The 27114-nt window shown below is 43.2% G+C and overlaps 1 protein-coding gene across 9 annotated transcripts in view; it reads left to right on the top strand.

Moving 5' to 3' along the window:
* CFLAR (CASP8 and FADD like apoptosis regulator) overlaps positions 1-25860 on the top strand; it is a 50471-nt gene extending 24611 nt beyond the window's left edge. For 5 of the 9 annotated variants that reach the window (XM_040228814.1, XM_040228813.1, XM_040228812.1 and 2 more), the window contains 5 exons: positions 4597-4654; positions 9281-9330; positions 10015-10096; positions 23042-23558; positions 25696-25860. In XM_040228814.1, coding sequence (XP_040084748.1) covers positions 4597-4654; positions 9281-9330; positions 10015-10096; positions 23042-23558; positions 25696-25834 — 846 coding nt within the window. In that variant the 3' untranslated portion in view covers positions 25835-25860. Of the gene's footprint in view, positions 1-3760; positions 3867-4596; positions 4655-9280; positions 9331-10014; positions 10097-23041; positions 23559-25695 lie in introns of all 9 variants that reach the window. The other 4 variants (XM_040228819.1, XM_040228818.1, XM_040228820.1 and 1 more) reach the window with 3 other exon arrangements.
* Positions 25861-27114: the final 1254 nt, after the last annotated feature.

Below are 27114 nucleotides of genomic sequence, written 5' to 3'. Positions count from 1 at the left end.
TCCATGTTAACAGTTGTTCTCCTCTAGTCTTTTTTCCCTATGTGTTTATGTGTCCACATATACAAACATTTTTTCCATTGTTTGTGTGTTCCTTTGAAAATTTACGTTTTTATTTTTTAATATTTATTTATTATTTACTTGGCTGCACCAGGTCTTAGCTGTAACATGTGAACTCTTTGTTGTGGCATGTGAGACCTAGGTCCCTGACTGGGGATCAAACTTGTGTCCCCTGCACTGCAAGACAGATTCTTAACCACTGGACCACTGAGGAAGTCTAGAGAATTTAACTTTTTAAATAAAATAAGTAGGACATACCCATGGACAAAAAATTCAAAATGTGCTAAAATGATTTTTTAAAGTCTGTTTCCTCTTACCTAGTTCCTTTCCCCAGAGGCAGCTATTGTTACCCGTTTCTTTCTCTGACCATTTGGAGATAGCCTGTGCACATATCATATTAATTTTTATTTTATTCTTCTTCTGTACAAGTGGTAGCACACTATGCCCACTGTTCTGACCTGAGAATTCTTAGAAATTTTTTCGTATGAATCATATGGGCCTGCCTCTATTTAATCATTGTTTTTAGTGATTGGACATAGTTTCACTTTCTGGCTGTATCACAATATGTTTTATATATGTAGATTTAGATTTTTTTCTAATCTTTGTTATAAGACAATACTTCACAATAAATATCCTTGTATTTACCTCTTTGTGCATTTGCTTTTCATTGAGCTTATTTTAGTGATTTCAACAAACGTGTAAAAGTGTTCTTGTCACTGAGTGACTGATCTGTGACCGTAAATAACAGATAGTCACTTCTGGTGGTTGTGTTAGTCAGCGGTGCAAGGGCATCATCAGAATAATTGTTTGGTTAATCTTTCATATTGAGAATTTAATCTCATTGTAATCTCATCCTCATCCACATATAAGGATATATGGAATGTGTAGTCAGGACCACAGTTTATAATTTGTGATGAAATCATAAACACTTTCATAAAAGTATGTGATGAAAATATTGACTATACCTGTAATAAAAATAGTTTTGTGGAGAAGATAAGTTGTAAGAGAGCATTAAGCAATGGAATTTCTGAACTCAGATGGATGGTGGTAGGCATTAACTGCCCAACCCTCTCATTAAATAAATAAGGACGTTTAGGCCTAAGTACCTAAGGGCCTCCTTTGAGGCTGAGCTGGTAAAGAGTTGGCCTGCAATGCAGGAGACCTGGGTTCAATCCCTGGGTTGGGAAGACCTCCTGGAGAAGGGAAAGGCTACCCACTCCAGTATTCTGGCCTGGAGAATTCCATGTACTGTATAGTCCATGGGGTTGCAAAGAGTCAGACACGACCAAGCAACTTTCACTCAGGCCTAAGGAACATTGATTGCCCACTCTACCTACCACCAGACCTATGCCCATCCATGGTGCATCTTCCTTCTACACCATGGTGCATTTTTTCCAGAATTAAATATGCTTTTCTTTGTCCTTCTGAACCTCTGTGATACCAAATCATGAGAGAAGACTGATTTAGGATTCAGATCCCGATTTTCTGAACTTTCTTTGCTGTGATGTATCTAACAGAAATTATACTGTCATTCTTAGTTAAAAGCCTGCTGTATTTTTATTATTGCCTTTCTACTTTGTTAATGCAAGTAATTGGATTCACTGTCTTTGTGGCTTTTTAGGAACCCACATGCTCTGTAAATTTTGCCTTAAATTTGCTATATTAATCTGTGGCCTTGGTCATTCATTCATTTAGTTAGCAGGCACTATGGCGTATGAATTCAGTGAATTCCTCACAAGATTTAAGAGCCTGGTTGTTAACTCATACAAGTTTACAAAGGTGCTTTTAAAATTACAGTAGCATTTGCCATCTCAACTTCCAAAGATTCCTGGATGCCCTTAGAGAAGTCTTATCCACTTACCCCACCCTCAGTGTCCTATGTCTTTATTCTAAATGCCCCATCTTTTTATAAATTTTGTCCAAATTTAGCCCCTGAGTTCAAATACTTCCCTTTATGTGACAAAATATCTTTGGAAGTGTTACAGTTAATTTCCAGAGATATAAACATTTCCTTGTTATTATTGATTTATAATTTAATTCTGTTTTGGTCAAATAATTACTCTGTATGATTTCTGTCCTTCAGAACGCACTGAACTTTTTGTTTGCTTTTTATGGCACATTGACCTGCCTCTTGAGAAATCTGAATGCAGGTCAGGAAGCAACAGTTAGAACTGGACATGGAACAACAGACTGGTTCCAAATAGGAAAAGGAATACGTCAAAGCTGTATATTGTCACCCTGCTTATTTAACTTCTATGCAGAGTACATCATGACAAAAGCTGGGCTGGAAGAAACACAAGCTGGAATCAAGATTGCTGGCAGAAATATCAATAACCTCAGATATGCAGATGACACTACCCTTATGACAGAAAGCGAAGAGGAACTAAAAAGCTTCTTGATGAACGTGAAAGAGGAGAGTGAAAAAGCTGGCTTAAAGCTCAACATTCAGAAAACAAAGATCATGGCACCCGGTCCCATCACTTGATGGGAAATAGACAGGGAAACAGTGGAAACAATGTCAGACTTTATTTTGGGGGGCTCCAAAATCACTGCAGATGGTGATTGCAGCCATGAAATTAAAAGACACTTACTCCTTGGAAGAAAAGTTATGAGCAACCTAGATAGTATATTCAAAAGCAGAGACATTACTTTGCCGACTAAGGTCCATCTTGTCAAGGCTATGGTTTTTCCAGTGGTCATGTATGGATGTGAGAGTTGGACTGTCAAGAAGGCTGAGCGCCGAAGAATTGATGTTTTTGAACTGTGGTGTTGGAGAAGACTCTTGAGCGTCCCTTGGACTGCAAGGAGATCCAACCAGTCCATTTTAAAGGAGATCAGCCCTGGGATTTCTTTGGAAGGAATGATGCTAAAGCTGAAAGTCCAGTACTTTGGCCACCTCATGCGAAGAGTTGACTCATTGGAAAAGACTCTGATGCTGGGAGGGATTGGGGGCAGGAGGAGAAGGGGACGACAGAGGATGAGATGGGTGGATGGCATCACGGACTCGATGGACGTGAGTCTGAGTGAACTGCGGGAGTTGGTGATGGACAGGGAGGCCTGGTGTGCTGCGATTCATGGGGTCGCAAAGAGTTGTACACGACTGAGCGACTGAACTGAACTGATACAGTCTATTTTGGTGAATGCTATATGCACTTTGTAAAAAAAAAAAAAAAGAATATTCTCAACTATTGAGTGAAATATTTGATACATTGCAATTAGTTCAAGCTGGCTGAATGGTTTTCAAATACATTCTTTATCATTATTATTAAAAAAAATTACAGTGGCATTGTAGGATACGTGATACCAACATATGAATTAACAAATTGTGGGACTTCCCTGGCTGTCTAGTGGTTAGGACTCTGTGCTCCCACTGCAGAGGGCACAGTTTGATCCCATGTTGGGTAACTAAGATCCTGCAAGCCACGCGGTGCAGCCAAAAAAAAAAAAAGTTGTAACTCTGTACTGTAACTTTTTTTATATTTATCTAGAGTAAATCTAGCTTTGATTTGATGTTATATCTCTTTAATAGTATATAAAAGTAAATGCACTCTCATGTGGGGTTTCAAATTTTAACATCATTATCCTCTGGCTAAGTCATTGGTTATTACTGATAAAAGCAATTTGTGTGTTTTCTTTGATTTAGATGCACAGACTTAGCTATAGACACAGCTTAATAAATAGTGTACTTCTCTCTTTTGGCTAGGATAGCTTCAGAGGAGAACTGTCATTTGAAAGCTGAGCGTATCAGATGGTTGACAGTGTGTGCTATGTGTCCCTTACACAGGACCTGTCATCTGAGAAGAGAAAGGGTCTGTTCAATCTTTCATTCTCTGATTCATCCCGTTCTGGCCCTCAGAGAGGGTGGCTAATGTTCAAGAGCCACACCCACATGTGGCTTATGCATAGCTAGGCATTATAGAAAAATAAAAACTGGACATTTATTAAGCACTTCCGTATGCTTAAAAGTCACTGTGCTGAGTGCCTTGTATACATTTAATCCTCAAAAATATTTATAAGGTAGGTACTATTATTGTCCTCATTTTGAAGATAAGAAACAGACATATAGTTAAAGAATTTGCTCAAAGTTACATAGCTAATAAGTGGCAGAATTCTACCCCCTCTCTTAATCATACCTGTACCTTGCTTCTGTGTTAAAGATCAGGCTGAATGACCTGATCTTTAACACAGAATGTTGAATGTCGTAAGTTCCAACAGCTTGTTCTAACTTTGAGTTATTGTGGCAACTCTTCCTGTACCATGACGTCTGACTTTATTGAGCTGTTTTTGAAACATTCTAATCTGCTAGTTCAATATATTTACACATTTATTGTATTTTCACTTTGAATTGCTGCTTTGGTCATGGACTATAGTTTTATGGAATTAATGTCTCTTGCTAGTTTTCTTTAGATAATTTAACAGTGAATGTGATACTTTTATTTATTCCTAAGTAAGAATCCTATCAAGATATTTAAAGAGGTGTAATATAATATGTCTCTGAAAGATGAATGGGGAGTGTGACCTGGTTTTTTATGTTTGAAGCTCCAGAATGGCTGGAGTAAAGAACAAAGGCCTATGATGGGACCACCTGACATTCAAAGTAAGACCAGCTTTTCTTTATATTCACCTTTATAAATGCTTAATAATTCAAGTACAAAATGTTACATGTTTAGAGTTGGCCATTCCTTTATCTACATATTTTAATTAAGCTCTCAAAATGAACAGTTAAACTCTTAAACTATATTCATTGACATTTCTAGTTATCCATCAAATTAGCTTATTTGAATGTAAATACCTCTGACTTCATCATTTTGACTATATATTTTAAGAGATGTGACATTTATACCTCAAACAGAACTCTAACCTGGCCATGTTAAACATTAATCTAGCTGTGGTCATAAGCCATGTTAAACCAAATATCTAGGAGCAGGAAGAAAAAAGGTTACTAGGATCTTGTTTTATAGCCCATTTAATAAATGTAGATACTGTAAGATGACATTCTCTACCTCTACAAATAAAAGAATTAAAAAAAAAAAAACCTAGTCATCTGGTCCCATCACTTCATGGCAAATAGATGGAAAACAATGGAAACAGTGATGGACTATTTTCTTGGGCTCCATAATCACTGCTGATGATGACTACAGCCATGAAATCAAAAGATGCTTGTTCCTTGGAAGAAAAGCTCTGACCAACCTAGACAGCATATTAAAAAGCAGAGACATTACTTTGCCGACAAAGGTCCATCTAGTCAAAGCTATGGTTTTTCCAGTAGTCGTGTATGGATGTTAAGAGTTGGACCATAAAGAAAGCTGAGGGCTGAAGAATTGATGCTTTTGAACTGTGGTGTTGGAGAAAACTCTTGAGAGTCTCTTGGACTGCAAGGAGATCCAACCAGTCCATCCTAAAGGAAATCATTCCTGAATATTCATAGGAAGGACTGATGCTGAAGCTGAAACTCCAGTACTTTGGCCACCTGATGCAAATAACTGACTCATTTGTAAAGACCCTGATGCTGGGAAAGATTGACGTCAGGAGGAGAACAGGATGACAGAGGAAGAGATGGTTGGATGGGATTACCGACCTGATGGACGTGAGTTTGAGCAAGTTCTGGGTGTTAGTGGTGGACAGGAAAGCCTGGAGTGCTTCAGTCCGTGGGGTCACAAAGAGTCGGACATTACTGAGCGACTGAACTGAGTCATTTCAACCAAAAGATTTAAGAAATATAAGATCTCTCTCATTGCTCTTAAAACATCAGCTCTTGATGCTATCATTTTCAGGAAGGGTGCTTTTTGCTTGTCTTGAGTCCTCCTTGAAGAGAGGGCTGAGTCTTACTGTAGTGGATATGATTGCACTTAAGAGGCGGGGCTGCTTAGACAGGTAAGGAGGGCTCAGTCTTCCCTGAGGAGCTTGGAATTTGTTCTGTGTGCAGTGGCGATCCTGAGTGTACCGAGCAGGGTGGTGGCCTGATGGAAGATTCCTTTATGTGGCAGGCCCCTTGCAATCCCCTGACTCAGCCAATATACTGTCTGTGTGCACCTCCAAACATTCCGCCCACATCAGCCAGGTGGAGCAGGTCATGCCCATCATTCCATGCATAAAAGTTGGCCCTCCAGCCAGAGCTGTTGAAGAGTGAGTTAATTTCTGACAGCATGTTTCTTAAAACACCAGTGAGGTGGTGAGAGTTAGCTGTTTAAATTGGGAGACTTGGTAGATTTGGATAGGAATTTAAAATAATCAGAGCTCTTTCCACTGGGCTCTGTGATGGCCAGTTTATCCTTGAAGGTAATAATACAGGTGAGGTAGATGAAGCTATCAGTAGCCCTGCATATCCTTAGGAGAGCTGGTTGCCTGCTCTTGCTTGGATATGGTTCATTTGCTGATAAAAGAGAAAAGGATCCTGATAACTTTCCCTCAATCTAATAGAAGTTTAATCAAACCAAATGTTCCTATTATTTTGGACTTTCAGATAGATTTCAACTGGATGATGACTACAATAACTACAATTTTAACACTTTTAGTAAGTGCTAAGTACCCTGAGAAGTTTCCCAAAGAAAGGCAATGCCAAAGAATGCTCAAACGACCACACAATTGCATTCATCTCACACACTAGTAAAGTAATGCTCAAAATTCTCCAAGCCAGGCTTCAGCAATACGTGAACCGTGAACTTCCAGATGTTCAAGCTGGTTTTAGAAAAGGCAGAGGAACCAGAGATCAAATTGCCAACATCTGCTGGATCATCGAAAAAGCAAGAGTTCCAGAAAAACATCTACTTCTGCTTTATTGACTATGCCAAAGCCTTAGACTGTGTGGATCACAACAAACTGTGGAAAATTCTGAAAGAGATAGGAGTACCAGACCATCTGACCTGCCCCTTGAGAAACCTGTATGCAGGTCAGGAAGCAACAGTTAGAACTGGACATGGAACAACAGACAGGTTCCAAATAGGGAAAGGAGTACGTCAAGGCTGTATATTGTCACCCTGCTTACTTAACTTATATGCAGAGTACATCATGAGAAACGCTGGGCTGGAAGAAACACAAGCTGGAATCAAGATTGCTGGCAGAAATATCAATAACCTCAGATATGCAGATGACACCACCCTTATGGCAGAAAGTGAAGAGGAACTAAAAAGCCTCCTGATGAAAGTGAAAGTGGAGAGTGAAAAAGTTGGCTTAAAGCTCAACATTCAGAAAGCTAAGATCATGGCATCTGGCCCCATCACTTCATGGGAATTAGATGGGGAAACAGTGGAAACAATGTCAGACTTTATTTTGGGGGGCTCCAAAATCACTGCAGATAGTCATTGCAGCCATGAAATTAAAAGACGTTTACTCCTTGGAAGGAAAGTTATGACCAATCTAGATAGCATATTAAAAAGCAGAGATATTACTTTGCCAACAAAGGTCCATCTAGTCAAGGCTATGGTTTTTCCAGTGGTCATGTATCAGTGTGAAAGTTGGACTGTGAAGAAAGCTGAGTGTAGACGAATTGATGCTTTTGAGCTGTGGTGTTGGAGAAGACTCTTGAGAGTCCCTTGGACTACAAGAAGATCCCACCAGTCCATCCTAAAGGAGATCACTCCTGGGTGTTCATTGGAAGGACTGATGCTGAAGTTGAAACTCCAGTACTTTGGCCACCTCATGCAAAGAGTTGACTCATTGGAAAAGACCCTAATGCTGGGAGGGAATAGGGGCAGTAGGAGAAGGGGACAACAGAGGATGAGATGGCTGAATGGCATCACCGACTCAATAGACATGAATTTGGGTAAACTCCGGGAGTTGGTGATGGACAGGGAGGCCTGGTGTGCTGCGGTTCATGGGGTCACAGAGTCGGACACAACTGAGCAACTGAACTGAACTGAAGTACCCTGAACTGAAATGGACATGTTACACAGATTATTTTGTGTGTTTTCTTTAATTCTGTTAAGCCATGATTGTTAAAATATAAAAAAGTGAAAATTTCCTCTTAATTCTGAGTATCAGACATAACCACTATTAATGTTTGATCTGTGTACCTCTAGTAAGTATATGTAATATACACACACAATTACATGATTTTAAGTACATTGGCTCAATATTAAACATATTATTCAGCAATCTGTTTTTCACTTAATATATCCTGCATATCTTTTCATGTCATAAAATCTCTATTTGTTTTAACATTGCATAGCATTCTATGTACCATTATTTAACCAGTTTCTTGTTAGTAGACTTTCAGGCTCTTTCTAGCTTAGGGCCATTACAAACAGTCCTTCAGTACCTCTCCATGACATTTTTGCACACTTGTTCTGTTATTTCCTTAGGAGAGCATTGGTTTAAAGGGTATTGCTAATTGTCCCTTAAATAGTCTGTTTCAGCTTATACAGCATTACCATTTGAAAGTGCTCATTTCCCCAAACTTGACCAACACTGGCCTTTCCTTTGCCTGTCTTTAGATATAATTCCTCATTTCTGTAGCAATCTTATAAATCAGGTGCTCATCTCGGAGATTAAAAAACAAAACAAGACAAAACCAAACCCCAGCAAACCCTGAGCCTTCAGGAAGAAACTTGCCCCATATCACAGAGCCTATCAGTGATGGTGCTAGGGTTTCAGCCAGCTCTTCATGGCTTCAAAATGGGTGGTTTCTCCACTTCCCTGGGACTAGTAAAGTCATTTTTTATCTACTTTGCTTTAGGCTCATCTACATTTGCTAAGCCCACTGTGCAATATCTTGCCATTGACATTTTATTTTACAATTTTCCATTGACACTGGATTAAGAAAACATGGCCATCTCTTTCGTTAAGTGGCAAACTCACAAAAGCTTTTTCTTCTCTGAGTCTCTAAGGCTGTTCCCTTGAGGCATTGTGTGCAATTTCAGCACATGCAGTAAAGCTATTGATATGTTGGGAAGTAAGTTTATCAGATTCTCCCTATCAGGTTAAAAACTACCCCGTCACTGGGCTCTTACCTGGAAAAGGGCAAGGGAGAACCTTCTTTCACTTCTATTTAGGTGGTTTTTCTACTCAAAGCCTGTTTAGCATGGGGACTTGTGTTTTGTTATCAGTTAAGTGTTTCAGTGTGAGGGAGGTTAGAAGCTTGGGGCTGAGTATAGCTGGGGAAAGAAGAGATAGTAGAGGGGAAGAAAATTGGGAAAGAGAACAGGTGTGACATAAAAGCTAGCAGGGACTAGGAACAGTCTTGGTTCTCCTTCAGTTTTGTAAATGATTTTTCTCTCACCCCCAGGAGAACCAGTGAAGAGACCCATTCAGGAATCAGGAGCATTTTTGCCTCAGGTACAGAATAAATAATATGACTTGGTAGTGTAAGCATAGTATCTGTGGAGAACACTGATGGCTTTACAAATAGCTGTCTATTAAGAATTCTTTGTGACATTAGGATGCTGAGGATGCTATTCTGAGAACGCTTCTGTTCTAAAGGGGAACCTTGGATGTAGCAAAGAAAAAGATGTTGAAGTGGATTGCATTAGTGAACTTTGGAATACAGGAAAATTCCAAAGTGGCATTTCTCATCTCAGCTGAGTGATTGCTGAGTAAATAAGTAAGCAGTGACCCTGAACCTTAACTTGTTATGACTTTTTCTATGCTGGTACGTCTTCTCTATAACAGAAGGCAATAGAAGGCCTCCTTTTGCGTTGGTTTGGAAAAATATCACTTGTACAAACTCAGGTTGCTATGGAAACTTATGACCCATCTTTTCTCTGTGTTTTACGTTATCTTTATCTCACAAAGTTAATGTGTAAAGGCACTGCAGGTTTCATTAAAATTAATTAGAAACTAAAATAACTGGTTGATGTTGAAGGGAAATGTCAGTCGTGGTGACTTCAGCCTGTGCCTATTGGGTAACTCATTTGCCAAAAGGAAATTTAAGGAAATCCAAAAGAAAAGATAGTATGGGTGGGACCTTGAGGTAAGAGAACACTGTTTAGCTTCTTTGACAATCCCTGCTTTCCTTTCCAGCACATAGTAGAAGAGAGATATAAGATGCAGAGCAAGCCCCTGGGAATCTGCCTGATAATTGACTGCATTGGCAATGATACAGGTAGGTGTGGGTGCTCCGGATGAATTGATGCTCCACAGTGAGATCGAGGCACACACAAGCAGTATTCGTCAGAGGCATCAACACCTCCTGCTGCTTAACAAACCACTGCCCAAAAATGTGGTTTCACACAGGAAGGGTAGTTTCTTACTCATGTCTGGTGGGGATGGGGCTGGGGAGCTTCGTTGCAGGTGTACATCAGTGGTGTCATCATCTGAGGGCTTGGAGTTGTCTTTGGATCCTCTATGTATGGCTCGTGGATGACGGAAGTGAGTGGAGGAGCTCAGAAGGACTTTAGGGACAGGCTATAAAGTGATACGTATCATTTCTACCCACAATCCTTTGATTAGAACTCATGGCCCCATCCAACCACAGTAGACAAGGAACTGAGTCTAGCTGTGTGTCAGGAGGAAAATGAAAGGAAGTTGGAGGAACCCATAGTGCTGTCTCTGGCACAAAGGCAAATTTTGTGAAAGTTGGGGAGGTTCTGTCTTGTCTTTCCATGCTAGAGGCTGCAGCAGGAAGGAGTCCTGAAATCCAAGGAGGGGTTAAAAATGGAAGGTTTTTCTGGGCTTCAGTATTATCAGATGCCCCATCATTTCACCTAGATAGATCTTTAAAGCTTTTCTGGGGAATATTAAAAACAGGACAAATTTGTGCTCATTTAGAGGCAATGTTTCTGCCACCCTGGACTTTGGTTATTGGCCTGAGTCTATACTACCTGTTTATCCTTGTTTGGATTTGAATGGATTCATTTGCTCAGTTGTTGGATGTCTGACTCGAACTGAATCAATCACTGGTGATGTATCAAAAAATAATGAGAAGAGCTTATATAAGTGCAATAAAATTTGGTTTCATTATTTATCTCTTTCTTGAAAGGATTGATCGTTTCATTTCCACAGTTTCAACATTCTCAGAATGAGTCAGAACTGTCTTTTTTTAGGCTCACTTAAAATGTTACCATGGTGGAACTTGCCTGGTGGTCCAGTGGCTATGACTCTGCTCCCGGTGCAGGGGGCCTGGGTTCGATCCCTGATTGGGAAACCAGATCCACTTGCCTTAACTAAAGATCCTGCATGCCCCCCAAAGGTCAAAGATCCTGTGTGCCACCACTAAGACATGGTGTGGCCAAATAAGTAAAAATAAATATATATATATTTAAATGTTACTATGGTGAGTTTTATGGGAAGAGAATCCAAGAAAGGTCCAATTAGCAACTATTACACTGAATTTCCTAGGATTTCAGATATGATCTCACTTTCTCCTGTCCTATATTTAGTTAGATGTGAGAAATGCTGTCTCTTGAGCTGTAGATGTGTCCTGTGTTTATTTAGTTTTATTTTCTTAAATTGATGTGTATTTGATGTACAAGATTTGTTCTTCTGTTTTAGCCCTTTAGTATTCCCTTAAGAATGAGGAAATGTTTTCTCTGAAAGAGATTTTGTAATCGTCCTCCTGTTTTGGTTGTAACCAGTTTTGTTTCATTCATTAGCGAAAAGTTCCCAATTAGACTTGGTGCAGGATGTATAGCTGTTGTATGAGGAGAATCACAAAGATAAAGCCATGACTTGTGATTTTCATGGCCAAATTCCAGTGTTTACATCCCTTGTTGAGTTATGAACCTCTTGTGGGCCGGGACTGAGTGTGTATTTGTATTTTTCTGTGTTACAGAGTTGTGATCAGAGTTGAGCCCTGGGATACCACCATGTAGGTGTGAATCGTGGCTTTGCCTAGTCCTGGTTTGTTACCTGGGGCACTTTTTCTAGCCTCTCTGTAGCTCCATTTTTCTTCTGTAAACTGAGTTCATAACAGTACACACCTCATAGGGAGATTGGGAGGAGTGAGTGAGTCGTCTTGTAAAGAACTTAGGGCAGTGCCTCACACACACACACACACACATTTAGCAGGCTCTAAAATATCCATTTTGTGAACATTAGTTAATGTTATTTGTCCGTTTTGTTTGTTTAATTTTAGTTGTAAGTCACTGGGCTAGAACTCGCCATGGCTTTGAGCTTAGCACATGGAGCCTGACCCCAGACCAGTGAGAGACCAGAGAATTGGGATCCAGAGGCCTATATCAGTATCTGCAAAATAGCTCAAAGATATTGTCTGTTGATGGGTACACAGGACTTTGCCCCAACACTGTTCTTGACTTAGTTTCTCCCTGGTCTCGCATTCCCTCCATTCTTTCGTTTCCTGATTAACAGCTGCTTGAATCTGCCCATTGGAACTCAGGGAGGGTCATGGAAGCTGGGTGAAGGCTGTTTTCTATAATCAAAGAAATGCAGGGCCCCACAGGGCCCCTGCAAAGTATCACTCTTATCCCCATTTTCAAGATGAGCAACCAGAGCACAATAAACTCCCTTTCTAGCTTTTCTCATTAAGTAATAGCGCTGGGGTTTGAAAGCTTGACTGCAAAGCCTCTGTTTTTAGCTACTTTTCTGTAAGTTCCATGAGGGTGGTGAGCTTCTGCTATGTGTCTTCAGAACCTGGCACTGGGTGGCACATGAGAGTTCAGTAAATATTTGTTGGGTGAGTGAACGAAGGAATAAGCTCTATTGGTCTTGGTATGTTTCTAAAATCATTCCTTTGTACCTGTAGAATTTAGCAGACTCCCTTATACCTATCTGTTCCTGTCCTCAAAAAAAACGAGACATCTATCCAAAGAGTATGTGATTTCCCCAAAGCTTTATAGGTTTATTCTTCCTTTATTCCATAAATGTTTATCGAGCACCTACTATGTGCAAAACACCACGCTTGGCCCTATGTGAAGCAGGTATAGAGGCCACAAGGTAGAGACTGGCCTCAGAGCCACATTGTGAACAAAGATAAGGTTATCATTTGGTGGCTCATTCTTTAAAAAACTTTTTTTTAACTTTTTTTTTTAATGGCTCATTCTTGAGAAGAATCTTTAGAGAAGTCAGTAACCTCTTCTTGGAACAGACGCAGAGGCTTAAGGATTTGGGGCCAATTGTCTCAGTTCAGTGGCTTTGTGCTTGGCGTCCTCGGTGTGGCGTCACTTGGTCAGAGACCTAGCAAAGTTAGACTTGCACGAGGTCCTGCTTCAAGGCTCCCTGACAGAGCATCTTGTTAAGGAGGGGAGAAGTGAGAGCCCCAGATCACAGACACATGGACTCTGGACCTTGACCTTGGGCTCTGGCTGGGCTTTTTAGGCTGAATGAAAGATGGTGTTTGCAGATTTTAAGAGGATGTGTATATTCGTCTTTTCTCCCTCACTGTTTCTGAAAAGCTTGAAGATTTTTGTGTGCTCTTTTAACTAGGCTAAGATGTAGATTTCTCTAACAGATGCTGCACATTTCTCTGGGAAATTTGTGCAAGTAAACTTTCTCTTCTGTCAGAGCAGTAGTCGTTCTGAAAGCCGAAAGTTGATCACAGAGAGAGCTTTGCAAGGGTGTTGACTGGAGCTTGGCCGCTCCTTGGGGTTACGCAGCCCCTTTCCTCGATTTCACTTAATGGGATGGGTGACAGCCCAAATCAGCAGCATTTTCCTGTACTGATAGATGTAAACAAAACTCAGCAAGGGGAATCAGAGCAGCCATGTTGGCCTCTGCTGCTGAGCTTTGAAAACACGTGGAAGTCTGACACCTGAGATGGTGATGGAGGCTTCATTCCCATAGAGCAGCCACTGTTGCCTGCTAGCTGGAGTGCCAAGGAAGAGAAGCCTCCCCCTCTTAACTACCTTGGCATTAGCAGACTATTAAAGATAGCGTCCCTGGGAATTGGGCGGGGGGAGAGTGTGTGGAACCAGGAAGTCTGTGGTGGGTGCTTTTTTTTTTTTCCAGGCATTCTTTTTTAGTTTGGCTGTGCTGGGTCTTTTTCCTGGGCAGGCTTTTCTCTAGTTGCAGTGAGCAGAGGCTACACTCTGGCTGCAGTGCGCGGCCTTCTCATGGCGGTGGCTTCTCTTTGTGAGGAGCACGGGCTCTAGGGCCTGTGGGCCTCAGTAGCTGCGGCTCCTGGCTCCAGAGCACAGGCTCAATAGTTGTAGCACATGGGCTTAGTTGTTCTGCGACACGTGGGATCTTTCCAGATCAGGGATCGACCCTGTGTCTCCTGCATTGGCAGGCAGGTTCTTTACCACTGAGCCACCAGGGAAGCCCTTTCTGAGCATTCTTATCCTCTGAGACTTAAGCAACCATTCAGTTGGAAACCTAGAATCACTAATGAAATTTCCCTTTAAATCAGTGTGTGTGTGTGTGTGTGTGTGTGCACGCTCCCGGCCATGTCCAACTCTTTGCGAACCCTTGGTCTGCAGCCCTCCAGGCTTCTTTGTCCATGGATTTCTCCAGGCAAGAATACTGGAGTGGGTTGCCATTCCCTTCTACAAGGGATCTGCCAGACCCAGAGATCAAACCTGCGTCTCCTGTGTCTCCTGAATTGGTAGGCGGGTTCCTTACCGCTGAGTTACCTGGGAAGCCCTTTAACTCAGTGCTACATAGCAAACCCTTTTTTCAGACATCATAAATCTAGGATATAAAGAATTTTAGGTCCACAAGCCCTTATTGGAGACCCTTGTATTTCAAAATTTAAAAGTTTAAGAATTCAGAATGATGATATGGTACATATACTGTAATATAGACCCCATTCCAGTGGGGTCTAGTGTAGTGCCCCATAATCTGTGATTATTTCTACAGCAAAAGGAATGGATATTTGCACTAAGTGGAATAAAGACTATAAATAGCTTTTCATTAGTTCAGGAAAGATTTTGCTACAAAACAAGTTAGGGAAAAGAACTTAAGTTTTTCAGAGCTTCTGGAGTTTTGGGATTGTGGAAAAGGCGTAGTGGGTAAGTGGAAAAGCAGAGGACTTTAAGGCTGCCTAAGGGGCCACAGAAGCCTCTCTTGACATGCACTTGACAAGTTTATTATTAATATTGTTTTCTCCTAAGAAAAGCTAGCCCTGAAGGAATTACTAGTCATCATCTGTAGCTTAAAAGAAAAACGACGTTTGTAAAGTAGCTTATAATTTTGTGTGTCCAGTAAATGGATTGTCCAGTAAAACCCCCCCGAGCGGTGTATCTGAACCAATCGAAAGTCAGGTTTAAATAAGCCCCGCCCCCTCCACTCCCCACTTCCGTTCTCACTCTTCTGTCTGTATTCACCATTTTCCTTCCACTTGGAGGCCTTTCCTTTGCCCTGGTGTGTTTTTTTGGGGGAACCACAGCTGAATTACACCTTTCCCATAATTTCCCTTTCAGGTGTCTCAGACTGCACTGACTTTCCCTACTCTGATCTCCTATTTTACGTAAACTCCTGCTGCTCTATGTGACATGTCAGTCATTGTTTTATGCACATTTATACACATCCAAGCACCCCAAGCCCTGCGTCCCAGCACCCGGCTCACCACCGCCCCTTCTCCTATGTGATCATTCTGCTCCATGCCCTGACACACGTGGGGTGGCCACCAACCACGGCCACAAGCACCTTCGTCCCACACTGTCACCGATCCACACTGATGCCCAAGGCCCCAGCAGAGCTGTTGAGGAAACCTCATGCAGCGATGGCAAGCACCAGTCAGCCCACAGGGGCTCCTTTTCCGCAGGGGATTCTGCCGTCGCCTCATGTTGGTGCACTTCATCCGCCGTCCACTTCACCTCTGAAGAAAACAGTCTGTAAACAGACATGAAACCCTTTGGTGATAGAGGAGCCCAAGATTGGGCTAAAAGGAGACTGTGGTGTGCGATTACCCCTGGGGAGAATTCCTAGGGGAAGTGGATGACAGGTTGGGGAGAAGGGATGGAGTGTATCCTGGGTAGACAGATAGTTGGGAGGCAATGGGAAACTACTGGATGTCATAACTAGGTGAGGGGGGTGTGTGTGTGTGCCCACATACCCACCTTTGGTTAGGAGTGGGGAGGGAGGTCTTCTGGGTAAATCTTGCCTCACTGTCGTAGGACTGAGAGCTGTGGTCAGGCAGGTGGAGTACCATATTGGTCAGGTAGTCCACCCTGGCAGGCATCTCTGCCTAGAGCACGCCTACAGCCTCCCATCTGGTTGGCAAGGTTTTCCCGGCTGGCCCCACTGGTATCTGTGTGCTCTCTTACTTCCACTGTGCGGCGGTGTGACTACCAGCACAGGTCCACATTCATCTTCACACCTATGCCTCCTGGGTGCCTTGGTCTGCCTCCCAGAGCCCACTTAAGACCAGGACCTTCTTGGAGCCACCACTGGTGCACGAGAGTCACAGCCAGCCCAGGACCTGGCACAGTGGCTAAGCCTCCCATAGCGGTTGCTGGCATGAGGCATGTGGTAAGGAAGGTGTGTTCGTGGCCACTGGCCCCACTCGTAGATGTAGATACTCCTTCCGCACCTTCCGCTGTGGCCACCATCGTGCAGCTGCTCACACCCATGGCGACCGCCCCAGCCCACCCCAGCCCATCCCTAACCCCACCCAATCCCTCCCCACCTTACCACAACAACAGCAGGAGCCCCAGCACAAGCCCAGGAGCATCACTACAGCCACGAGGGGCACCAGCCACAGCCCCTCAGCAGGCAGGAAGGCAGGCATTGGGAGGCCCAGGTGGGTCATGGTGGAAGTGGTGCTGCTGAGAGTCCAAGCAGTGGCGGGGGCATCCGAGAAGGAAGAAGCTGGTGGTGGACAGCTTGGAGTGGGCAAGGTTGCCGCTGTGGCCTAAAGGTTTGTCCTAGGGAACAGTGGAGGTGGTCTGACCATGCTTGGGCTAGAGCTGCAGGGCCCCAGGGGGGCTGCTGTCACAGCACTGAGGCTGGCAGAGCAAGCATGAGCTAATAGGGTGGTAGGGTTGCACCAGGGAGATCAGTAGGTGGCAGGGGGAGAGGAAGAAGAAAGGCTTCCTTGACCGGGAATCAAACCTGGGCTGCGGCGAATTCTAACCACTGTACCACCAGGGAGCATCAGGGGTTTGCCCCTGGCCTGCTCCTGCTGAACCCAGCACCTCCATGCCACCCACTCTGTGCCACCTTGGTGCCCACACCTGGCCCAAATGAAGTAGGACAAAGGCTAACAGAGTTTTGCCTAGAGAACCCACTGGTCATAGCAAACACCCTCTTCCAACAACACAAGAGAAGACTCTACACATGGATATCACCAGATGGTCAATACCGAAATCAGATTGGTTATATTCTTTGCAGCCAAAGATGGAGAAGCTCTATACAGTCAGCAAAAACAAGACCAGGAGCTGACTGTGGCTCAGGTCATGAACTCCTTATTGCCAAGTTCAGACTTCAATTGAAGAAAGTAGGGAAAACCACTAGACCATTCAGGTATGACCTAAAGAAAATCCCCTATGATTATACAGTGAAAGAGACAAATAGATTCAAGGGGTTAGATCTGATAGAGTGCCTGAAGAACTATGGACAGGGGTTCATGACATTGTACAGGAGACAGGGATCAAGACCATCCCCAAGAAAAAGAAATGCAAAAAGGCAAAATGATTGTCTGAGGAGACTTTACAAATAGCTGAGAAAAGAAGAGACGCCAAAGGCAAAGAAGAAAAGGAAAGATACACCATTTGAATGCAGAGTTCCAATGAATAGCAAGGAGAGATAAGAAAACCTTCCTCAGTGATCAGTGCAAAGAAATAGAGGAAAACAAAAGAATGGGAAAGACTAGAGATCTCTTCAAGAAAATGAGAGATAGCAAGGGAACATTTCATGCAAAGATGGGCTCGATAAAGGACAGAAATAGTATGGACCTAACAGAAGCAGAAGATATTAAGAAGAGGTGGCAAGAATACACAAAAGAACTGTACAAAAAAGATCTTCATGACCCAGATAACCATGATGGTGTAATCACTCACCTAGAGCCAGATATCCTGGTATGCTAAGTCAAGTGGGCCTTAGGAAACATCACTATGAACAAAGCTAGTGGAGGTGATGGAATTCCAGTTGAGCTATTTCAAATCCTGAAAGATGATGCTGTGAAAGTGCTGCACTCAAATATGCCAGCAAATTTGGAAAACTCAGCAGTGGTCACAGGACTGGAAAAGGTCAGTTTTCATTCCAATCCCAAAGGAAATGCCAAGCAATTTTCAAACTACCGCACAATTGCACTCATCTCACACCCTAGCAAAGTAATGCTCAAAATTCTCCAAGCCAGGCTTCAGCAGTACGTGAACCAAGAACTTCCAGATGTTCAAACTGGATTTAGAAAAGGCAGAGGAACCAGAGATCAAATTGCCAACATCCTTTGGCAATCATAGAAAAAGAAAGAGAATTCCAGAAAAACATCTACTTCTGCTTTATTGACTATGCCAAAGCCTTAGACTGTGTGGATCACAATAAACTGTGGAAAATTCTGAAAGAGATGGGAATACCAGACCACCTGACCTGCCACCTGAGAAATCTGTATGTGGGTCAAGAAGCAACAGTTAGAACTGGACATGGAACAACAGACTGGTTCCAAATTGGAAAAGGTGTACCTCAAGGCTGTATATTGTCACCCTGCTTATTTAACTTCTATGCAGAGTACATCATGAGAAATGCCAGGCTGGATGAAGCACAAACTGGAATCAAGATTGCCAGGAAAAATATCAATAACCTCAGATACGCAGATGACACCACCCTTATGGCAGAAAGTGAAGAGGAACTAAAAAGCCTCTTGATGAAAGTGAAAGAGGAGAGTGAAAAAGCTGGCTTAAAACTCAACATTCAGAAAACTAAGATCATGGCATCTGGTCCCATCACTTCATGGCAAATAGATGGGGAAACAATGGAGACAGTGACAGACTTTATTTTCTTGGGCTCCAAGATCACTGCAGATGGTGACTGCAGGCATGAAATTAAGACACTTGTTCCTTGGAAGAAAAGCAATGACCAACCTAGACAGCATATTAAGAAGCAGAGACATTACTTTGCCGACAAATGTCCGTTTAGCCAAGGCTGTGGTTTTTCTGGTAGTCTTATATGGATGGGAAAGTTGGACTATAAAGAAAGCTAAGTGCTGAAGTATTGATGCTTTTGAACTATGGTGTTGGAGAAGACTCTTGAGAGTCCCTTGGACTGCAAGGAGATCCAACCAGTCCATCCTAAAGGAAATCAGTCCTTCATTGGAAGGACTGATGCTAAAGCTGAAACTCCAATAGTTTGGCTACCTGATGCGACCCTTGATGCTGGGAAAGGTTGAAAGCAGGAGGAGAAGGGGATGATAGATGATCAGATGGATGGCATCACTGACTCGATGGACGTGAGTTTGAGCAAGCTCCAGGAGTTGGTGATGGACAGGGAAGCCTGACGTGCTGCAGTCCATGGAGTTGCAAATAGTTGGACACAACTGAGCAACTGAAATGACTGATCCAGTTTGCTTCCCCAACAAGAGTGTGGACTTCTTGATGAATAAAAACTGCATGGTTTACTTCATCTGTATCCTGTAACTACAGTGTTTCTCTTAACACAGGAAGAGGAACTTTGTAAAGCATGAGTTTTGAGGTCAAGCGAGTTTTAATAGATGAGAATAATTTGTTCCCCTTTAGGAGCTTTGCGATGCATGTTGGCCTTAAAGCTTCTGAGCAGTCTTTACTTCTGAGTAAAGAAACCTGGTTAAGTATTGTCAATCTTGCATTTGTCCTTCATGTTTGACCTCAGAACTCCCCTTTCCACTAAGAATATGCTGCACACTTGAGTTGCATTCATGTGCTTTGTAATAACTTGAGCTGGGTTTATTAATGTTACTCAATAAGTGATTGTAAATAGACTGGTGAGGCAGCCACCCTTTCTTTTTTATTCTATACATTTATTTAATGAATCCTATTTTGTAGGTAGTATTAAGATAAATGTGAGCTCATTTCAGTCAAAACACATTCTAACTGAATGGAGTCATGACATTTTACTGTATTTAATTTTTTGGATTTCATCTCAGTAGTCCCCAAACTGGTGGGCAATGCTGATTCTAGCTTTTCCCCAGCGGCCCTGTGCTGTCAGGCCAGAAGAAACCCCTCTCCGGAAGTTAATAAAGGAACAGCTGAATTTTACAGAGATAGGGCTGGGTCAGGTGTGGAGTTTCCAAGATGGGTAGGAGAAGTGGGACTTCTGCAGGTGGTTGAAGTTTTATTTTCCAAACTCAACACCCACATTTTTCTTCCCCTATTTGCCAAGAAAGACAGGGAAGTTACTGTTGATACATGGGAGTGCAGAATCTAAATCTGGCCACTCTGAGTCCATTTTAGTTAGCTTTCACTCTAAGGGGCTTCCCGGGTGGCATTAGTGCTAAAGAACCTGCCTGCCAATGCAGGAGACATAAGAAACATGGGTTTGATTCCTGAGTTGGGACGATCTCCTGGAGAAGGAAATAGCAACCCACTCCAGTCTTCTTGCTTGTGCAACCCTATGGACTGTAGCCCGCCATGGAGTCACACAGAGCCGGACACAACTGAAGTGACTTAGCGCACTGGTTTCTAAGGAAGTAGGTTCCATACAAGAGAGGCATTGCAGGCAGGTTCCATGATTTGTGGTGAAGTGGCTGCCTTTATATTCTTTAAAGCTAATATCTTTTAAAAAATTTTATTTACTTATTTTATATTTATTTTGGACTGTGTTGGGTCCTTGTTGCTGCACACGGGCTTTCTCTGGTTGCGGTGAGCAGGGGCTGCCCTGTTGTGGTGTGCTGGCTTCCCGTTGCAGTGGCTTCTCTTGTTGCAGAGCACAGGCTCTAGGCTCGCAGGGTTTGGTAGTTGCAGCACATGGGCTTAGCTGCCCCATGGCATGTGGGATCTTCCTGGACCAGGGATCAAACCCATGTGCCCTGCACTGGCAAGTGAATTCTTAACCGCAGGACCACAGGGGAAGTCCCCAAACTATTATCTTATATTTGAATAAGCACTCACAGTTTGCAAAGCATCTTGACAGAAATTTCAGTGGATCCTTACAGCCACCTTCTGGAAGACATGGTTTAGTCACTGATCCATTTTATAGATGAGTAAGTTACAGATGTCATTTCTTCAAAGCCACCCTATCATGATCTTGATCCTGTATAGACTGGCTTATATCCATGTTCTTGCTGGGTCAAGAAAAAACAACAGCTAGCCTCAGTCCTCATCATCTGATAGAGAAAAGGTGTGTTATTAATGGGAAATGCCAGCTGGGATCCCTTCAGACCGTGTCCATTGAGTGACTGTTGCCTCAGGAATATTTTAAGGGATCCTCTGTCTTTGTCTGAGGCCCATTCAGGTCTGGTGTTCTGATTGGCCTTATACTTGGCCTTGAGGACCTGTATGGCTTTTGGATCTGCTTCTAGCTTTATTCTTTTTCCTTCTGTTCTTCTAGACCGCAGATTCCCATTTCCTTCTTAGCTCTTCTGTTAGTGTAAGTTAGCCTGCTTTCAGGACCAGACAAGGTTTAGACCCATATGTGGGTGGAGGAGTCAGGACTGGAACTCAGACATTGTCATTCCAAGACTTCCTCTTTTACCCAGTTTCATGCAGTGGCCTGCCGACTGCCTTGCGACAGCCCAGCCAGAGCCTGCGGGCAGCCCAGATCAAAGCAAGAAATTAAGTAAGGCGCAGGAGAGCATGGGTTCTATGAGACAGCCTGGCCAGAGCCTGCGGACAGCCCAGATCAAAACAAGAAATTAAGTAAGGTGCAGGAGAGCATGGGTTCTGTTCAGACCCCTGCATACAAGGATGGAAAGGGAGGAAGTGGCTTTCTTTCAAGGGCTTTGATAAGGGAGTCAGTCTATCAGTGAAAAGAGGCTTTTGAGAGGACTAAGCCAGTCTGAGACAAGTAAACAAAAGAGCTTTGAGTCTGGTGTTTCTCTGTTTGCTTCTGCCCCCTAGGGGAGAGAATGCTCCATGATTAGAGAGTGACTCCTGAAAGGGAGAGTTTGGAATAAAGCAGAGGGGATGGCACTGGGGTCCCCGTCCAGGTTCTCTCACGGTACAGCCCCACCTGAGCACAGAACTGGGCACTGAAGCCTTGCCTACACCCTCAGAAACCTTGCCTAGCGGGAGGTGCTGCTGCGCCTTGTCTAGCACTCCGAGACCCTATGCAGACAAGTGAGGTTGCTTGTCATAGGATTTTAAAGAGATTGGCCCCTTCTTTATATCTCTTCATTATGGCGTTTTATGTGTATATATATATACATATAATTCAATGGTTTTTTTGCCCTTACCTCTTGGTCTGGCAGAAGGACAACAGTGAATAGTTTAACTACATTCTTAGGTGATGGTTATCATCGTTGCCTTTTGCTGACTTACTGGTGAATTGAAAAGGGAAGTGAAAGTGTTAGTCACTCAGTTGTATCTGACTCTTCGTGATCCCATGGACTGTAGCCTGCCAGGCTCCTCTATCCATGGAATTCTCCAGGCAACAATACTGGAGTGGGTTGCCATTCCCTTCTCCAGGGGATCTTCCCAACCCAGGGATTGAACCTAAGTCTTCCGCACTGCAGGCAGATACTTTACCATCTGAGCCATCAGAGAAGCACAAAATATAAGGTGGGAGGGAGGTTCTGTGGCCGTCGGATCGAGATTTAGATCTGCACTCTGCAATTGCACCCATTCCTATGAACTGGGTTATTTTAAGAAGGAGCCCCTTGAACAAAAGTTTTGGTTGAAAAGAAAAAGTGTTTTTCACTCTCATGTAGATGAGAGGTGGGCTCAGTCCATGCCTGAGGCCAGATGTGGTGGTGGCCTCAGGGAAAGAGAATGTAATGGGACAGACCATGGATGTGAAGCTGGGACATGAGTCACATAAGGCTTCTTTGTTCCTGAAATTCTCCAGGTAAGAATACTGGAGTGAGTAGTCATTTGCTTCTCCAGGAGATTTTCCCGATCCAGGGATAGAACCTTCACTGCAGACAGATTCTTTACCGTCTGAGCCACCAGGGTGAAGTCTCAAACTATGAAACAAAAAGCAGAAATAGACAAGCAATGGAGATGAGACCATGTTTAGGATTGTGACCCAGTGTCTCTTGACCTTTCCTTACTCCTATGTTGTTTTTCATCTTTGTTTTTTCCAGACATTCTTCGGGACACCTTCACTTCCCTGGGCTATGAAGTCAGGCATTTCTTATATCTCACTATGACAGATATAACCAACATTCTACGCCAGGTTGCCCAGATGCCCCAGCATCGAGACTCTGACAGCTTTGCGTGTATCCTGGTGAGCCGAGGGGGCTCCCAGAGCGTGTTTGGTGTGGATCAGACTCACTCTGGGGTTCCTTTGGATCACATCAGAAGAATGTTCATGGCAGACATGTGCCCCTCTCTCTCAGGGAAGCCAAAGCTCTTTTTTATTCAGAACTATGTGAAATCAGAGGGCCAGCTGGAGGACAGCAGCTTCCTGGAGGTGGACGGGCCGTCAGTGAAAAGTGCAGAATCCAAGGCCAGGCAGCCTGGGGCCTACCAAGATTTGATTCACCGAGAAGCTGACTTCTTCTGGAGCCTGTGCAAAGCAGATGTGTCCCTGCTGGAAGGACCCTCCAGCTCACCCTCATTGTACCTGCGGTGCCTCTCCCAGAAACTGTGGAAAGAAAGGTGAGCCGCCCAAGCTGTAGTGGATCCTGGCCCCAGTTGTTCTGCTGCCAAGATGGAAGGGTCTTCCCAAGTGGTGCTAGTGGTAAAAAACCCACCTGCCAACACAGGAGACATAAGAGATGCGGGTTCGATCCCTCGGTTGGGAAAATCCCCTGGAGGAGGGCATGGCAACCCACTTCAGTATTCTTGCCTGGAGAATCCCATGGACAGAGGAGCCCGGCAGGCTACAGTCTCTAGGGTCGCAAGAGACGGACACGACTAAAGCGACTTAGCATGTGCACATGCACCAAGATGGAAGTGCCACCGTTTGATGCCCTTGTCTTCAGGGTTTTTTTTTCATCCCTTGTTGCGGTTGCCTTAAGAGTCTGAGATAGATTCTGCACAGTTTATGAATGCTTTGTGCCTTAGAAGGATATTTAGTAGAGCTTGTGGTTTGGATATTTTCCTTCAAAATTAAGAAATGTTTGTTTTTTCTTATTACAAAAGCAATGCATGCTCCTTACTGGGAAAAAAACCACCACTACCCCAACAAACCATTAGATATAGATGCTGAAGGCAGAACATAACAAGCGGTTTTAATCCAACTTACCAGAACCAACCTGTTAACCAAATCTCAATATATTGCCTTCCAGATCTTTTTTGGATCCCATACAGTTATACATAAACATGTGTTTTAAGCCAAAACGAAATCATAATCTACTGTTATTTTATAACATGCTTTTACTTTGTGTAACAGCTTATTTTTACATGTCAGGAATCATGTTTCTATAGCATTTTACTATGCAGAGTAGTCCCTAATATGGTTATAGCATAATTTCCTTGGCCAGTCTTTAGTCATTGGGCAATGTTTTGTATTGAGCAATGTTTTTACATCTTTTTAGGTCAGTATTTGTGCTTATTCCTAATTGTTTTATTGAAGGGAAAATTCCCAGAAGTGGAATTACTGTGTCAAATGACAAGCATTAAAAAATATGTTTACTTATTTCTGACCTCACTGGGTCTTCCTTGCTGCACTCAGGCTTTTCTTTAGTTGCAGAGAGTGGTAGCTGCTCTTCCTTGCAGTCTGCGGACTTCTCATTGCAGTGATTTCTCTTGTTGCAGAGCACAGACTGTAGAGTATGGGCTCAGTAATTGTAGCACACAGGCTTAGTTACCCTCTGGCATGTGAAATCTTCCCAGAACAGGAATCAAACACTTGTCCCCGGCATTGGCAGGCAGACTCTTAACCATTGGACCACCAGGAAAGTCCAATAAGCATGTTAAAAACCTTTGATACATCATATCAGATTGTCTTCTAGGACAGATAGACCAGCTTTTCAAAAAAATTTTGGCCATGCTGTGTGGCTTGAGGGACTTTAGTTTCTCAATCAGGGATTGAACCCAGAACCCTGGTAGTGAGAGCATTGAGTCTTAACCAGTGGACTGCCAGGGAATTCCCATAGGCCTGCTTTTATGAGACTGTCTATATCCCTGAGTTCTCACTAATACTGTGTGCTCTTTTATTTCCCCACGTCTTGACAATTTGATGGGTAAAAAATGGTACCAGATTGTACAGGTTTGCAAGTCTTTGTTACTTGGACATTTTTGGTGTTTATTGGCAAGAATACTTTTCTAAGGGAACCATTAGTGGTCTGGTGTTCCTTTAGGTGGAAGCAAGCCTCACTGTGCCTCAGATGAAGATTAGTAGTCCCTTTTCAGTTGCCCACTAATTACAATTTAGAGTATCTCCAAGTCACTTGTGAAAGGCATCTTTTGTCGCTTGGGAGACCCTAGGAATAAATCTCAGGGCCCGGGACACCTAGCCTCGTCAGGGATGGCTCAACAGTAAGGGGAGGGCTAGAGCAGCGGTGACTCAGCCTTCCAAGGTGGAAATGCCATGGGCCAGCCACATCGTTGGCCTGGCCTTTTACATTCATCCTGCATTTGCACAGAGTTGCCTCTTGGGGGAGGGGACTGTGGTCATCAAACAAAACTGCTGCAAACCTGTTTAGATCATTTGCTAAGCAGCTTGTAGACTATTTAGAAAGGAACAGTTTACAGCACTTTCATATCTGTTAGTTGATTTCATTCTGATGATAATTTGTCTCCTCATTGATAATTGCATGGGATTAATTTTTGCCTTTTACGTTCCCTCCAGAAAGCACTCGCTCCTGGAGCTCCACACTGAACTCAACAGACTGGTGTATGATTGGAACAGCAAAGTGTCTGCTAAGGAGCGATACTACGTCTGGCTGCAGCACACTTTGAGAAAGAATCTCTTCCTCTCTCACAAATAAAAAGTCAAAGTCACGGCGGGTGAGAACCTGATTCCTGTTGTGTCTCCATATGGCAGAAAGCACAGAGAGAACAGGCTGTCTTGTGTCTCTTCTTATAAGGGCACTGATCCTGTTCCTAAGGACTACACTGACATGACCTAATCTCCTCCCGAAGGCTATCTAATACTATCATATTGGAGTGTGGTCACAGACATTCAATTTAAAATACTGGCTTTCAGATCTGAGGTTGCCTGTCTGTCTGGGATTCACATAGCTTTCTACATCTAATTAGGTAATGCCTTTCCTTTGGAGAAGGAAACGGCAACCCACTCCAGTGTTCTTCCCCGGAGGATCCCAGGGACGGGGCTCCTTGGGCTTCCCCGGTGGCTCAGTGGTAAAGAATTCACCTGCAATGCAGGAATGAGTCACAGGAGACACAGGTTCAATCCCTGGGTCAGGAAGATCCCCTTTGAGGATGCATGGCAACCCACTCCGGTATTCATGCATAGAGAATCCCATGGACAGAGGAGCCCAGCAGGCTATAGTCCATGCGGTCCCAAGAGTTGGACACAACTTAGCAACTAAACTACCACCATCCAAAAACAGTAGAGCATTTTTCACAAATGTTCATGAAACATTTACCACAACAGACTATATTCTGGGCCATAAAATAATATATTTAAGAGGATTGAAACCACACAAAATATATTCTCAGGCTGAAGAAATTAGCCTAAAAATAGCATCTGAAAAATCTACAAATATTTAGAAATTGGATGGCACACTTATAAATATCCCTGTTCAAAAAAGTCTAGGGAAATTGGAAAATATCTTTAATTGAATAAAATGAAAATACAAATAGCAAACTTTGTGGCATGCAGCTAGTAAGATTGATCTCTAGTTCGGCAGAGTTGGAAAGAATCTGACATGACTGAGCCACTGAGCATGCATGCACTAGCTAGAATGATAAGGGAAGAGACAAGACACAAATTAGGAGTGTTAGTAAGGAAAGACATCACTACAGATCCCATAGGGACATTGCAACAGCAATAATATTTATTGGCAGCTTTATGCTGATAAACTTTTATGAAATTGACTGTATCCTTAAGAGACAAACTGCCAAAGCTCACTCACGGTGCAAAGAACCACATGGAGGAGATTCTGGCGAGCTACATGGGATCTCAAAGAGTTGGACATGACTGAAGTGACTTGGCACACATGCATACCTTTCCTCCTTGGATTGGAGAGCATGACCTGGAAGAGTATCATTGCTTAAAATATCCTTAAAGGAGGACCTCCCCAGC

Source organism: Oryx dammah, unplaced genomic scaffold (assembly GCF_014754425.2).
Source record: "Oryx dammah isolate SB20612 unplaced genomic scaffold, SCBI_Odam_1.1 HiC_scaffold_27, whole genome shotgun sequence".
In the NCBI taxonomy this organism is placed as follows: Eukaryota; Metazoa; Chordata; class Mammalia; order Artiodactyla; family Bovidae; genus Oryx; species Oryx dammah.
This window is presented reverse-complemented; position numbering and strand designations above follow the sequence as displayed.